This window comes from Pygocentrus nattereri, chromosome 2 (genome assembly GCF_015220715.1).
Source record: "Pygocentrus nattereri isolate fPygNat1 chromosome 2, fPygNat1.pri, whole genome shotgun sequence".
Lineage (NCBI taxonomy): Eukaryota > Metazoa > Chordata > Actinopteri > Characiformes > Serrasalmidae > Pygocentrus > Pygocentrus nattereri.
In genome coordinates, this window is record NC_051212.1 from 27,995,974 (window position 1) to 28,012,149 (window position 16,176).

The following is a 16,176-nucleotide window of genomic DNA, read 5'->3' on the forward strand; positions in this document are numbered from 1 at the left end:
GTTCAGAAAGGCCCCCTTCAAGAGCTGTTTCATGAAGAAAGCCTTCTGGTGGAACAGTCTGTTCATTTTCAGTCATCTTCAGGACTCTAACAGTCTTCCCCGAGTCTGTTTTACGGCTCATGATGACTGAACTTCTCAGACTTGTGCAGACTCGCTGTCCCTGCCCACGGGCAGCAGCCATTGCTTTGTACTTGTATTGCTTTGTTTTGTGTCTCGGGGATGAAGTCTTGGTTTGAAGACTGGCTGGCGGTCTGCTCTGTCCAGCAGTGAAATCAGTGGCTGTATTTCAGCGGTCTGGGGGATGTGGGGAAGCACAGATTCAAACTGCGGTGAAAGGCTGAAATTGGACACCTGATGGTCCTCCTTTCAGACTCCTCGCTCTTTCTCCTCCCCTCACGTTCCTCTCCAACAAAACGTTGCGAAATTCCTCAAGTTTTTAGCCCGTCCTCAAGATTGTCGTGGCATCTAAGTCAGCTCATTACTAACTGACCCATTTCACACGAACATTTAGGTTTTTTGGTTAAGCTGTGTGAAATCTGAGGAGGAATAAGGGGGGAAAACGAAACGTGGGCTGTGGAAAAGTGTGAAAACAACGAAGGAAGACGCAGAGGGCGCCTAACGGCACGAAGAGCAGAAGAACTTTTGGAAAACTATGGGAACATAGGCCGGATTTGTCGACCAATTTGACAGCACAGAGATCACAACTGCTGCAGTAGAGTTCCTCCTGCTGTCTCAGGTAGGCCACCTGGGTTTAAGATTAACGAAGCTACTCACAAAAACGTACAACATGACAGTTTTTCAGTACTACGTGGCTAAACTAGGCAGGGCCAGACTAGCTCTGACTGTTAGAGGGAAAAAAAGTTAGAAAGTTTCAGTGCTTAGAAGTTTAAACTTTAGGCATAGTTGAAGAGTTTAAGATGACCATATATCACATCTTTAACATATATTGTACATGTATGTATGTGTGTCTGTATAGAAGTGGATACATGTTATATTTACTCGGTACTTAAGTAACATTTTGATGGATTTGTACTTTTCTTAGTATTTTAAAATGATGCTTGTTTTTCTTGCTCGTTTATATTTGTGAGGCATCACATTAGTATATAGTTATTCCCTTTTTTGTCTTTCATTTCATTCTGTTGTTTTGGTGACATCACCTGTGCTGCTAGTAACTGGTCACACCTTTGACTCCTCAGGGTTATTGTAGATACAACGAGAGAAGAATAGAGCCTAACAAACTTCAGATTGTTTTGGTACTTTTACTTCAGTAATTATTTCAAGTAACCATATTATTACCCGAAGTTGGGTATAGGCTACTCACCCACCTCTGATTAGGTGTGTCAGAGCAGGGAAATCACCCAGTCATGCCAGATCCCCTGCAGGATCATCCACTGTGCATGTACAGACTTCCTCTGATGTTACTTTGCACATCATTCATATCAAGCCTACTTTTGCAAACCCAACATCACTTTTGGGGCTAACCAAGTCAGAGCATTGTTTTACGTACATCTGAGTGAGGCCTGTTTTAACAGATTTTACAGTATTCTCTCTGAAATACTTTCATAATAACATTTTTGGAAAAAAAAAACGTGTCTGAAAGTGTTGCAGGAGCGATGGATGGAGAGAAGGAGAGAGAGAGGGAGAGAGGAGAAGAGAAAGAGAGTGATGAGACAGAGGAAGATGCTGAGGGAGCAGCCTTGGTGTGGCAGGAAGGCTACCCAGAAGATGACCTGGACTTACCCATCATGCACTGGGAAGCCCTGAGCTTGCGAATCGCAGAACTTGAGAGACAAGAGGAGGAGCGAAAAGAGAGGAACAAGGTCAGAGTTTAAAAAAAGGATGTGAAATTCAAAGATCCCTCTTATGCGTATGAGATGATGTATACTAGGAGATTGCGCACTCCCAGAAAAAAAGGTACTAACCTGTGACTGGGGTGGGGGTACATCTTCAGTTCCTTTAGTTAGGGAACATAATTGTTCAATATTCCATTGAAATGACATTTTAGTAAGTTGTACTGACTCTAATACTCTGTTCACTCCAGGCCTTTCATTATAATTTTTCTATTTTTAGACATTAGGTTATAAAAAGGTGCATACTATGTGACCCTTTTCACAATTTTTAAGTTATGCAGTTGCACCTTAAACCATTGTACATTTGAGATATTGTGTATTGATGAACAAAAAACGTATCAGCACAGCACCTTTTTTCTGGCTGTGTATCTCTCAGTACGAGTACTGACAGCCTGACTCCAGTACCTGAAAAGTATTTTTTTCAGTACCTTTTTTCAAATGCTAAATTATATATAAAATGAGAGTGAGGGAGTATATGCAAGTCATATCTGTACTTATGCTTGTCTAGTAGACTGCCCATTCGAATAACATGCTCATCAGCCAATCAGCAGTCTAGATTTTTGAACAAGCTTGCTTATTCACTCACTGATGTTGACAGGACTGGAATTTGGAATTTTCATTCTCGTAGTGTTAATGCAGTTCAGTTGGTACTATAAAAGTATTGAATTTCAGTACTCAGCCCTAGTATATACATGTGTAAAAGTGCTGGAAAATTGTGTAAAAATGCTTATTACAAACAGTAGCAGGATAACACATCCACATTACTGCATTATACAGCTGCTGTTTATATTTCTACTGTTGTTCATTTTGTAATGTAGCTAAATGTCTGTTTCTGTATATCATTTTAAGGATCTGGCCAGATGGACAGAGGGTTGGCCGGAGTTACATGACCTTAGGCACAGGGACCCCTGTGAGGATATGGAAGACAGTCGTCTGACTGCCTTAACATCACGGTACAGAACAGATAAGCTCTCTTATCCTGTTTATGTATTCGCTGCAGTGTGTGAATGTGATGAGTTCTACCTGGTTTTTACAGACTCCAGAGTCATATGAATCTACAGCTGTGCTTCATCAACAACAGCGAGAGCGAGGACGAGGAAGACGAGGCAAAAAAAGAGGTTTCTTTTTTTTGTATAATGTTTCGCCAACGTCTTCTAGTTACAAATGTAGTTATGCTATAACTGAAGTTCGGGGGGAGGAGCATGGCTGAAACCCCTCCTTCTTTCAATCCAACGTTCAATAAGTTCACATCCTCACCTTACCTTGCTGAGACAAAGTGTTCGCAGTCCCACCACCACCCCATCTCCTCCCCATTCCTCAGTCCTGCATCAGTCCTACTACAGCTATGAGGGGGGTGTCTGACCTTCTAGCTACAGGCAGAAGGTGCCCAAAACTCCAGCCCAAGAGTTCTCCCCCCTCTCTCAGTCAATTCTCCCTCATACTACCACCACATGTTGAAAACATGGTCTAAACTCACAAAGTGTCAGTTATCAAGTATGTGTTCTTTTGTTGTCACTATTAAATCCATTACTCTCCTATTCTTTTTCCGAATATTTCAATAACACGTATATTTAATCACTGTCCGAGCTAAAATGTTAATTTCCAAAACACTAACTTTTCAGAAGAAGGAAATAAATGTTCTAAACGTTTAAGTTAATTTGATTTTAGATTTGTAAATTTTATTAAAGTTCATTGTGGACCATAGGTTGTGAAACTTTCACACATTGTAAGGAGCAGAGGGCATTTTTCAGTGGTGTGAACAAAAGAAAATCAAGGCTTTGATGTGATATTGACAATATGAATAGTAGTTGTAACTACTAACAACTCATTTAAACTCATAGCTGAATGTTAATTAGGATGTGAAACAGTAGCTTTGTAAATAAAGGAGAAAACGTATTTAACGTGAACACATGCTAATGTAACACGATAACTTTGGCCCATTCCATTGGTCCTTTTATCATAAAATGTTTCCACAATATAAAGTATAAAGTGTATCAGGTATTTTAAAAAAATCTAGGTTTTTCCAGTAACAGAAACAATGTACATCTCTCCTTTTACAGTTGGTAAAGCAGTGTGGGAAGAGTAGCAGTGGGCAGGTGCAACAGCCTCAGCAGGTTTCCAGCACTGTGACACGCAGTAAAACCAAATCAGGCGGGTTCAAGAAAGAGGTCAGGGCTGCTCTCAACATGCTTAGAGACAAGCTGAGGTTGGAACAGAAACAGGTACGTCTGTGGCCATGCAGTGACCTCAAGCTGACAAGATCAAGTGCTGAGTTTTAATTCTGATTTAATTCTGAAGTCCAAGAACACTTTTCATTTTTCCTCTTCTTATTATTGTTGCGGTTGTTTCTATTATGCATGTTACCTGTGTGTTTAATGTGTTTGAGTTTAGTGTGAATGTTGACTGTTCTGTTTCAGACTATACCCCCCAGTGAAGCAGTCAAACAGAGAACACGCTATAAACGCAGTGACTTGCAGAATTTCAGCCTGAAGGAGCTGAATGCCTTGAAGACCACACTAAGCAAAGACATTCACAGTAAGTTTTTTTTTATTCAGTATAATTCAGCCAATGAGATGTGAACATACCTATACAGAGTGGTTTGATGTGAAATGGTTAATTGTAGAGAAACTTAATGATTTGGATTTCTTTGCATCGGAAGTGATAGAAACCAGGGATTAAAATGCAAATATGGGCATTTAATTTACTATCCAGAATGAGTAGATCTATATGTGCCTTCCGACTTTTTATATGTAATATTGATAGTAGTCAATAGTTTTCACTGGGGACTAGGTCGCCTTGCAACACCCTCCACCCTGAATGCATTAAAAATAGTTTTAACTAAAACCTGATCTGAAAACTCTCATTACAGTCATCAAGCGGGTCATTCCTAACCATTTCATATAATAACCGTCTGTGAGGAAGCTTTTAAGAGGCATTAAACACTTCACATGTCTGGTTCCGATCACAACAACTATGAACAATTATGACACTGTCTCTATAATGTGGCACATTTGATCAAACCACTTTGTTTACATCTTAAATGTTTAATTATAGTGACAGTCTGAGAAGTTTGTAGAATTCTTCTTTTAAGAGCAGTATGTAGACAGATACAGTGTTTTGCACATATTTGATTGTTTATTTATTATCTGGGCTCTGCTTCTGTGCAGACATTACTCTTATGATGTGATCAGAGATCAGCTTCACATTTTACTAGATTAATGTTTAAGGAAAGGCTCACAAAACCAGACTTTAAGTACTGTTCTCAACTAATTATCACATCATCAGTATATTAAAACTCACTGTGAGTAAGTGACATAATCAGGTGGAGAGGTTGTGCCAGCGCAGTTCACTACTAAAGCATCAAAAATTTAAATAAAAATTATTTGAATACAAGTTATTGTCAGCTAGCAAATCAAATCTAGGCAGGATATTGCTGGGTCCTACGCATGCTGCTACGTACTGACTTAGCAACACATTATTTGGAATAACTTACAACATTTGTATTGTGCACTACATTTGATTTTTAATATTCATTTAAAATAGGGCTTATAGAGAAAGGGCTTGGACACCCCTTAGTTGCATCTCTGATGGCTTATGGGGTAGATGTATCTGATAAAACAGCCAATGACTGTAGATTTATGGTAGACATCTAACTGACAACTTTTAATAGTGTATATTTGTATAGTAATGCTTACATGTGTTTTGTAACAGAAAGTGCAGAGCAGTTCAGTTACTCAGCTTATAGATTGAGAGATGTCTGCATTATACATGGGGTGGGCAATGTAACCATATTTTATCTTTATCATGAGTACATCATAAGCTTCTCTGAGCATATCAGTAGAACACTGACCAACTTAATGTTTTATGACAATGTTAGCATAATTAGGCCTATTTAAATGGATTTAGTGCAGTGCATTTTGCTAAACATTGAATAAATCATAGTAATTGTAGGTTTATTATTATAGTAATTTTATATGTGGTGCTACACACACACACACACACACACACACACACACACACACACACATACAAAAAAGTATTTAGTCAGCCACTGATTGTGCAAGTTCTCCTACTTAGAAAGATGAGAGAGGTCTGTAATTTTCATCATAGGTACACTTCAACTATGAGAGACAAAATGAGAAAAAAAAAATCCAGGATATCACATTGTAGGATTTTTAAAGGATTTATTTGTAACTTATGGTGGAAAATAAGTATTTGGTCAATAACAAAAGTTGAACTCAATACTTTGTAACATAACCTTTGTTGGCAATGACGGAGGTCAAACGTTTCCTGCAAGTCTTCACCAGGTTTGCACACACTGTAGCAGGTATTTTGGCCCATTCCTCCATGCAGATCTCCTCTAGAGCAGTGATGTTTTGGGGCTGTCGCTGGGCAACATAGACTTTCAACTCCCTCCACAAATGTTCTATGGGGTTGAGGTCTGGAGACAGGCTAGCCATGTTCCATCTTCAATGCTCTCACTGATGGAAGGAGGTTTTGGCTTAAAATCTCAGGATACATGGCCCCGTTCATTCTTCCCTTAACACGGATCAGTCGTTCTGTCCAGAAAAACAGCTCCAAAGCCTGATGTTTCCACCCCCATGCTTCACAGTAGGTATGGTGTTCTTGGGATGCAACTCAGCATTCTTCTTCCTCCAAACACGACGAGTTGAGTTTTTACCAAAAACTTCTATTTTGGTTTCATCTGACCACATGATATTCTCCCAATCCTCTTCTGGATCATCCCTATGCTCTCTTGCAAACTTCAGACAGGCCTGGACATGTACTGGCTTAAGCAGGGGGACACGCCTGGCACTGCCGGATTTGAGTCCCTCTCATTTTAGTGTGTTACTGATGGTAGCCTTTCTTACTTTGGTCCCAGCTCTCTGCAGGGCATTCATCAGGTCTGTACGTGTAGTTCTGGGGTTTTTGCTCACTGTTCTCATGATCATTTTGACCCTAGGGGATGAGATCTTGCGTGGGGCCCCAGCTCAAGGGAGATTATCAATGGTCTTGTATGTCTTCAATTTTCTTACAATTGCTCCCACAGTTGATTTATTCACACCAACCTGCTTGCATTTGTAGATTCAGTCTTCCCAGCCTGGTGCAGGTCTACAATTTTCTTCCTGGTGTCCTTCGACAGTTCTTTGGTCTTGGCCATGGTTGAGTCTGACTGTTTGAGGCTGTGGACAGGTGTCTTTTATACAGATAATGAGGTCAAACAGGTGCCATTAATACAGGTAACGAGTGGAGGACAGAAGAGCTTAAAGAAGAAGTTACAGGTCTGTGAGAGCCAGAAATCTTGCTTATTTGTGGGTGACCAAATAATTATTTTCCACCATAATTTAGAAATAAATTCTTTAAAAATCCTACAATGTGATTTCCTGGATTTTTTTTCTCATATTGTCTCTCATAGTTGAAGTGTACCTATGATGAAAATTACTGACCTCTCTCATCTTTCTAAGGAGGAGAACTTGCACAATCAGTGGCTGAATAAATACTTTTGTGCCCCACTGTATTATGTCACATATATTGACCATATCATCTACCCCTAGTTATACCTCTTCATACATGTAGAAACAGGCAGATTCATATAGCATGAAGGCATAACATACATCAAAGCATGACTTATCTTTCACTGTTAACATCTTTTTATCTTTGTGTTTATATGCATGTCCATAGACCTCAGCTCAGAGTTAGTGGGTCGGCTTCTTACAAGGGACCAGCTGAGGACAGAGCAGGATGCCATGTTACTGGAGATACAGGATATGACATCTCTGTAATGTCAGACAGAAGAGGGCACTTCATGGGATGAAAGTGATGCTGCCACCTTGAACCCACAGACCTGGGAGATATGCCTGGAAGAATGAAACTGTACTGTGAAAAGCTTCACCACTCCAAAAGACTTTCAATTGCACAGATTTTTGCGGTCATTTTTGTTTTGTTGTTACATTGCTATTGTTTTTTGCTTTTTTTAAGGGTGTTTTAAGGCATTGATAAGCTGCTATTGCTGCCTGTGGAGCAACCTCTTTCCAAAATTCAATTGTTTTTGACAAATCATTCTTTTTATTGTTTTTATTCCAGTTCATTTACATGTACATCACATTTGCAGCATTTCAGTGATGTATTGTCTGGTTTGATTTGATAGTCAATAGTTTACAGTCACACACAGACACTCGAGGAGCAAACAGATAAAGCAATTAACTCCAGAAGGGTTGACATATGCTACAGTATGTTCTGCACCTGCGCTCACTGCAGGTGAAAATTGTATAACAGTGGGATGATGAGAAGTGGGAGAAGAAATTTGCATGAAGTCTCACATGCTAAGATATTTTTCGTTAAACACTACCTATAATAATTAAATGGCATTGCTATACATATCTCAGACAACTTGAGTGAATTCTTGCTCTTTATGGATGTTCTTAATCTCCAGTATAAGATACAGTAAATTCAGTGCATGTTGTATAGAGTAGGTTCAGTTTGTTTTTGTGAGAGATTTTCTTTTAAATGAGGGCCCACAAAAGTTTTGAACACAGATAAGGCCAGGTGTGACTGTGTGTATTTGGCATGCCTAGCCAGAGTTTGTATCTTCAGAAGGCCAGCTCAGCACAAATAGAGGAAAGAAGATAGACAGGGGGCGGGACCAATTATGAGGTGAAGGGAGACCGTGAAGAAGGGAGGGATGGAGAGACTGGTCCAACACAAGTCAGACAAAGCAGAGGTGAAGTGGAGCAACAGTTTTCAGAGCGTGCTAAGAAGAAGTTTGACCTTACTGTCTTTTGTATTCGCCTATGCTTTCTTGTCATTTACTCTGATGATCGGACAGTGAAATAGAGATGTTTTGGTATCTGCACTTTTCCATTTGAGATTCTTCAACATTCTGAAAAGGGATTCTTATCTTTCACAAAGCTGTATTCTGAGGCACTGGTAAGTCTTCCAGCTTGTCTATAAAAGCATGCAAACACAGTGTTCCAGGTTTTTAAGTGCACTCTGATTCACTGCATCTATATTGCCCTATTAGGCACAGAGCATGCCTTTTTACATTCTACTTTCAGCTTCATGGGCTGCAGTTTCTGAGAAATGTTATTCAGGCAACAGTTTGCTCTATATAATGTATATTATTTCTGGAATTGTCTTACACCCCATTAAGAAGCAAATGGATGATTTATCATAACATGATCAACTGACCACTTTGTTCTGTTGACTTAATGTCTTATATGTTTCTCAATATAGCCTTTTGCCGAGTAGCTACTCAGCAAAATGCTCAGTCTGCTCGAAGGGCATGATGGCCATGGCCATGGCATCTATTTCAAAAAAGATATTTGATGTTTGAATGCATCCAGTAGAGCACACAGAGTCAGGAAGAGCTGAAAGAGTCTAAAGTCCTTTGACAGCAGTTCAGAGTAAAGACCATTTTTTGAATCTGAAAGGAATGAAGAGGAATGGCATGGGATAACAAGTGATTCTAAGAAAGACAGGGATATGGATGGATGATGGAACACAGAGGGGAAGTGTGGTTACTGATTGATGAGTTACTGAAGTGAAAAGGGTCTGAATCAGCAGCATATACTCATGCGACAGCGCAAACAGCACCACAGATTGTGAAAGAAAGGGGGGATGGTGGGGGGAAAAGAGGGAATCAGGTAAGCAGATAGAAGGGCAATTTTTGAATGAAGGGCAAAGATGACACTGAAAAGACCTCTTTAACTTTTGCATAACAACAATAAGCAACACGAATCAGCCCATTAAATCGTGTAATTTATGTAATTTATGTATGTTAGACTCAATTTATTTTAAAAACTGTAATAATATCTTTACAGACACTTGTGGCAGACCTTGAGATTAGTGAGACTGGAAGATGGATTAAGGAGACACATCCCAGAGTTTTCCACTGGAATCAGGAACTGGAGGTTTTGGCAAGCATGAAACTTCAACACTTCCTAAACAAGAGATCCCAAAACAGCCAGAAATGGTGACGGATGTGCCCACAGCCCTGTCTCAAAGAGGGCAAGGAGGTGACGACCTCCTCCTTTCTTCTTCAAACTCCTCTATTACCACCTCTTGCAACATTGATGAGTCCTACAAGTACATCTTTCTCCCTATTTGTTACTCCTTTACATTTGTCTTCAGCATCACTCTCAACTCTGTGGTGCTCTATCGCTCCTTTCGCCACACTAAGCACTGGAATGCTTCCCTGATCTACATGGTGAACTTGGCCACAACTGACTTCATGTATGGCTTGTCCCTGCCATTCCTTGTGGCCAGCTATGTCATGCGTGACAACTGGGTATTTGGAGACTTCATGTGTCGCCTAGTACGCTTCCTCTTCTACTTCAATCTGTACTGTAGCATCTTTTTCCTCACTTGTATCTCTGTGCATCGCTACCTGGGCATCTGTCATCCCATGAGGACCATCACCCTGGAGACCAAGAGAGCTGTGAAGGGCACTTGCGTTCTAGTGTGGGTTGCTGTCTTTGCTCTAACGTGCCCAATTTTCAGATTTGCGCAGACAGAGTATCTTCCCCGTCGAAGGAATGGTGGAGCATCAGAGGCAATTGTGAACATCGATGCCACAAATATAAGTGTGGAGGGGTTCCAAAACTGCTGGGACGATGCTATTGATAAGGAGTTTCCAGACTATGTTCCTTATGGGATAACCCTTCATCTCTTGGGTTTCTTTCTGCCTTTTAGCATCATTGCCTGGTGTTATTCACGTGTGGTTATGACGATATTCCGAACATTGCACTCCCAACCTCCTGCCAATGGACCAGGGACAAAACGTGAAAGCAGGGCGGGGGCAGAAGGCATGTCGATCATTCTAGGGGCTCACTCACCTTATGTGAACAGGCGTCGGAAGTCCATCAAAACCATCATAACCATCACTCTCCTCTTTGCCCTTTGCTTCTTCCCCTTTCATGTGACCAGAACCATATTTTTGGTGCTTAAAGTGACCAGCAGGGTGCAGTGCCATACAATGCAAATGGTCTCCATTTGTTACAAAATCACTCGCCCACTCGCCTCCTTCAATGCCTGGCTCAATGCTTTGCTCTACTTCCTCACCAAGGAAAAAAGTGCGCCCTGCTGCCACAAGCCACAGCCCTCCCAACATGGCCTCCTCTGGCCTTTGAGGATGTTGGGAAAGGGAGGGAATGGAGAGGATGAAGCTGAAGAGGCAGGGAACCATAAAGACAATGAATTCAAGGAAGAAAACAACATATTCAAAGATCTACCTTGATCTACCTTAATACCCTGAATTCCAGAGAAGACAGCAAAAATGTAGGATGTTTCTGAGGTGTTAGCACCATGAGTTTACCTGGTGTATAGTCAAATGTATAGATGTAAACATGTAGATTGCCTTTAAACTCTTTAAAATTCTTATATCCACATTTTGTTCTCATTTGTGCACTTATGTGAAAAGTGGGGAAAAATAGAGATTTCCTAATGAATAATAAATAATGTGATTCTTAGCAGAGTGTTTCCATACAATTGATTTGGTAATATTGTATTGCGTATGACCTGTTTTTGTTCTCTTTGTTCATTTTACCTCAGTATAATGATAACACAAATAAGCTGCTATGACATATTGCGTATCAGATTACTTGAGGACTATTTGCTTTTGTTTTTTTTGTTTTTGGCATACCTCATTGTGGACTTGGGTATTTTGTTCAGTATCTGTGACTGATGTTGCTCACATGTGAATGATTAAACTGCAAACAACCTGTACCAGCATGTACATTTGAGACCACTGAAAAATACCAAAACTCAAAAAATGATGAGATGTGTGACAGGTGAAAATCCAAACAGATATTTCTTGAATCGCGCTTGTGATTTACAATTGTTGCAGTTGGAGTTAGGAAGAGATTTGAAAAGGATTAGTGTCAGGGTCAATGAAATTTCTTTCAAAGTCCATTCACTGTCCCTCATGTGAGAGTCAGTAAGACAAGAGGGATTCACAATTGGTTATGTATTAGGTGATGTTAATTATTTTCATTTTTTTTTGCCCCCCAAAGGTTAACTTAGCACATTTCAGTGATACTGAAGATATATAATCATAGAATTCCTTGTTTTCAGAAATGCATTTGCACATACAATAAAGTGCCTTCATTTTAGCATGGTGTCTAGGTAGCCTGGTAGCGATATTAGACAGAACTATTGTTCTCATTTTGCTCACTGTCACCTTTTTCTCCCTGCCAGTCACTTAAACTATCCATCCAGAAACAGGTGGACAACTGAGGTCATGGGCTTCTGCTACTGTAACTGTAATAAAGTTTTTAAACTGAACACCTTTTGTCCGTCCTTTTTTACTGAAATAAACTAAAAGCTCATAATCCATGATGGATCCCAACCTCTGATATACTTATTAGAGCATGGTCAATGATTAAGCTTCACACAAACAGAAATGCTGTATAAATGGAAACTCTCCTCTGTGTAAACATCCCATAATATGCCTATGTTTGGTGTCAGTAGAAGAATGTTTGAGTCACCAGTGTTATAGAAAAAAATGTAATATTCCTCTGCATGTCCCTCTGTAAATATGATTTTGTAGATACGTCATTCTACCTAAAACATGTCAGTGATGGGCCACTTCTCAGGTTTCAGCCATCCAGGTCTAGTAGTAAGTAAAGGTAAATGGACCTGTGGTACAGGCTAATACTTAGTGATCTTTAAGATTATGCCACAAAACCAGTCACCTTGACTAAGGCTCCTATTTCTAGCCAACTTCAAACTGTATATAAATGTGAAAGTTTAATCTCAACAGGCCTGTACACAGAGATGGATACACTACCCTAAACTCATTCCCAGGTAAACATATTGTTACTTTGGTGAAATAATTACTCGGATAAACACCTTTCCAAAGAGCACCTTGTACAAAAGCAAGAAAAGTCTAAGTTATTGAAGCACTGTAAAGGAATTTCTGAGCACACCCAGCACCAGCAGAGGAACTGAGGTAGATGTGCTGTTAGCAAAATAACACAATGAAATTGAATACTTAAAAAATTTAACTAAATGTGAAGGACTAAATGGCAGTGAGTGAAAACTAGTAAACAAGTATTGCAACAGAGCCATCAACATGAGCTGTACCAGCAGCTACGGACTGACTTTAAGGAGACGCTGCAACACAGTGAGCACGCAGCAGGGGGCGCCATGTGGACCATCCGGGAATTTCACTTTGGAAATTCAAAACAAAACCAGGCAGGGAGACTCCCGACCTGCACCGCGGCACAAATAATCTCTGGCCGTTAAAATAATTTAACAAAAAAATTATTTAAAAATTCCTGAGGCAAATATAAGCACGGGGAATACCTTATTTCGTTAAGACTAGACAAAATACATGATACTGAGTAGTTTTAAAAAGATAATTTGCGGGAGGAAATTTATATTTATTTTTTTTCTCGTGCTCGTGTCATCACAGTGTAGAGCTGCTGCGGCGAGGCGTTGGCGCCATTTTCAAACTGCAGAGCCCGAGTGAATGGAAGTGTTGTAGGCGACAAATTCGTGTTTTTGTTCTTTTAAAATTTTCCGCCGTTATTTCACAATTTGCAGTGACTGTTCTGGCTGGGAAGCGAGGATTTTTTCCAAAGGTAAATCAACATTTTATATTTTAGAAACTTGACTGTTTGTCATGTCCAGCTTTTCCCCACAAATGTCCCTTTTTTCTGACTGCTTGGGGCACAAATTTGTGTTGGGTGTCATTATAGCTCGGTTAGTTTTAACGCTAAACGTCTAGCTTACAGGACTGCGAGCAACATGGACAAAAAGACTGCATCTGCAGTCAGTCGGTTTGCGAGGTTAACTAGCTAGGTGAACTAACTTAACCTAGTACGGTGACTACTGGCGACTTGTTAGCTAAAGGCATCTCAGCCAACGGTAGTAATGTTAACGGTGCTTCTTCAAGAGCAGCACATGGATGACAAAAGTATAACTTTAGCTAGTGAGGACGCTTTATTCGTTTCCAGGCTGGAGCCTAATCAGTAAACGAGTAACAGTTAAACTGTGAAGAGAGCAGATGCTGCTGAGAAACTCTGTTGGTGGATAAGGCTGAGTTAGCTCTCTGTACTGAGCCTCAGTTGTAGGAGTTTCCTCTGCGCAGACCTTCAGAGACACTTTTCCCTTCTCCTCCAGCTAACATTACTCCTAGTCCCGCTGCTCTAGAAGTGCCTGCTTTTATAAAGTCTGTTACACGTTAAAAGTGGGCATCTGTTATGATCTGTAGTCGTTTGGGGTTATTTCTTCATCTGACGTTTCGTCAGATCTGTAGGTTAACGTTAGTTTTTTTTAAATAATCTGATTTGTTTCTACGACGCGAAAGACTCTCTGTTCGTTTTTTTTTCTTGCTTGCTTTTCGCCGACTAGTTGTTCTTTAAGCCAAAAGCCAGGATCCAACCCGTTTTACTCCTTTCTGTGTGGTTTTGTACTTCTAGCTATATTTATCATGTATTTTTTTCCCGTTGTGTACCTCCTAAAAGTCACTCCCTCTTTATTGTGTCCGTTGACCGTTTGTATATGAAGAATACATTCATCTCGCTCTCGGGCAGATTTGACATTAAATCGCTGAATTATGGGATGAGTATGGGTTGGTGTTGGGTTGATGGATGTCCCTTAATTCGGCCTGAGCCAGACCCCCACACATGGACTAAAACCGAAATTCAGACTCCTCCGTAAATAGAGCTTGTCTGCGTTTTCACGGGCTGTTTGTTTATCTGCATTGTTTGTACAATCAACATTTAACATCTTAGTTCAGATGAACTTGTTCCGCTCGTATGCAGGCTGTGAAATCTTGGCTTGTTTACAGGGTCGAGCAAGCTAGTTAGCTAGTTAGTTAGCTAGGTTATGTGGCTACGGGCCAGTCACTTTAAAATTATATACATTCTCGAGAAATTTGTGACAAGACCTAAAAACTATATGTTGATGACTAGCAGTACTCGTCATGTAGACTTTCCTACTCATCCTTATGTATTTTCCTATGTTTCAAACCTGGCTCGACCTGTGTTCTTATTTCTGCTGGCTTTATTTATTTATTTATTTTCGGTCTATTGACAGTCTCTTAACAGTTAACGTTGACCGATCAGTTCTGCTAAATGTGCTGGTTTATGTGTACCGTGCAGGTTTATACCCACAATCACCTTATACATTTTGTGCAGGCAGTGATGTAACACATTAATCAGTATATAGCGTGTATTAGGGGATGTACTCTTCAAGTTGTAAAACCAGTACATTCTGCCTAATGGTGTAAAATGTCTGGCATGTTGTGTTGTCTGCTGTACAGGATGTGTAACAGTTAGTAACATAAATGTGAAGTGTAAAGTGGTGCATTGTTGGTGGTGTGACTTCAGCAGGCTGTTGGCTTTGGGAGGAGGTTCAGAAGAGGTATATAGCTGTCCTTCGTTGCTGATTTTCCTTAGGCACAGCACTGGAAAAGGGGCTGATCAGGTGCTTTTTTAAATTGGAGGATTGCTCTTTGCATTGATAATAATTCTGCTTATGCATTGACCTAGTTAGAACATTTCTTGGTAGTTTTACAACTTTTGAAGTCACACTATTTTTCCTAGGTTAATCAGTTGTGGGTCAGTACTCTCAATTTTACATTTTTTCCTCCCCAGATTAAATTTTATATTGCTAGAAAATCTTATCACATTACAGTTCTAACTCATTGGAAGTCAGGTCAGTCTCATCAGCTCTCAGTGAAATTTTTATTTATAAAAGTAGATAAACCTCATAATATAAAGCTCTGCTGACTATGAGCCCATGTGCAGTGAGTAGACAGGTAGTGTATGGAATTTGTGCACCTGCTTCTTCACCACAGCATATATTGCTGCAATTTAAGTTACATGTTTGTATCGCTTGAGACAGTAGTGCATGCAATCCAAATGTAAATTAGGTGCGAGTCGGCTTTTGTTATTGTTAGTAGTTTTTTAAATACATCTGTTGGTCTGTTTGAAACATTTTACCCAAGTGTTTGATCATTCTGCAATCCATGACTGTACATTCAGCTGGAATTTGTCCAGTCCTTATTTGTATTTTCGTGATGTATATTAACCCAAATTTGTCATGTTTAATTTTCAGGTGTGTCTGTTTAGTGTTAAAGAAATTTTATCTTCTGGCCTTTGATGTAGTTCCCTCACTGGACTGTTCTTAGTCTTCCTGTTTTTGTGTGTGGTTACTGAGGCTTAGTGAAGATATGTTGTTTGAGCTGAGTGATATGATGCTTGAAGTGAAAGAAAGCTGAAGTATGTTTGCCATTTACTTTTATTAAAAGTCCACGTTATAGCATTACTGCCTTTTTTTGTTTTATAATTTTGTACACATACATGCATTTATAATTTTA

General features: G+C 39.9%; 2 protein-coding genes across 2 annotated transcripts; both read left to right on the forward strand.

Moving 5' to 3' along the window:
- Positions 1-102: 102 nt before the first annotated feature.
- Positions 103-8,230, forward strand: si:dkey-6n21.12 (schwannomin-interacting protein 1). The gene is made up of 7 exons (XM_017709970.2): positions 103-736; positions 1,601-1,820; positions 2,700-2,803; positions 2,887-2,968; positions 3,911-4,072; positions 4,268-4,385; positions 7,533-8,230. The coding sequence occupies exons 2-7, from the start codon at positions 1,614-1,616 to the stop codon at positions 7,631-7,633; spliced, it is 774 nt and encodes a 257-aa protein (XP_017565459.1). The 5' UTR covers positions 103-736; positions 1,601-1,613; the 3' UTR covers positions 7,634-8,230.
- Positions 8,231-8,358: 128 nt separating this feature from the next.
- On the forward strand, positions 8,359-12,131 carry si:dkey-6n21.13 (P2Y purinoceptor 4). Its single transcript, XM_017709969.2, has 2 exons — positions 8,359-8,777; positions 9,671-12,131. Exon 2 carries the CDS (start codon positions 9,820-9,822, stop codon positions 11,083-11,085), a length of 1,266 nt encoding a protein of 421 aa, XP_017565458.1. The 5' UTR covers positions 8,359-8,777; positions 9,671-9,819; the 3' UTR covers positions 11,086-12,131.
- The last annotated feature ends 4,045 nt before the right edge of the window (positions 12,132-16,176 follow it).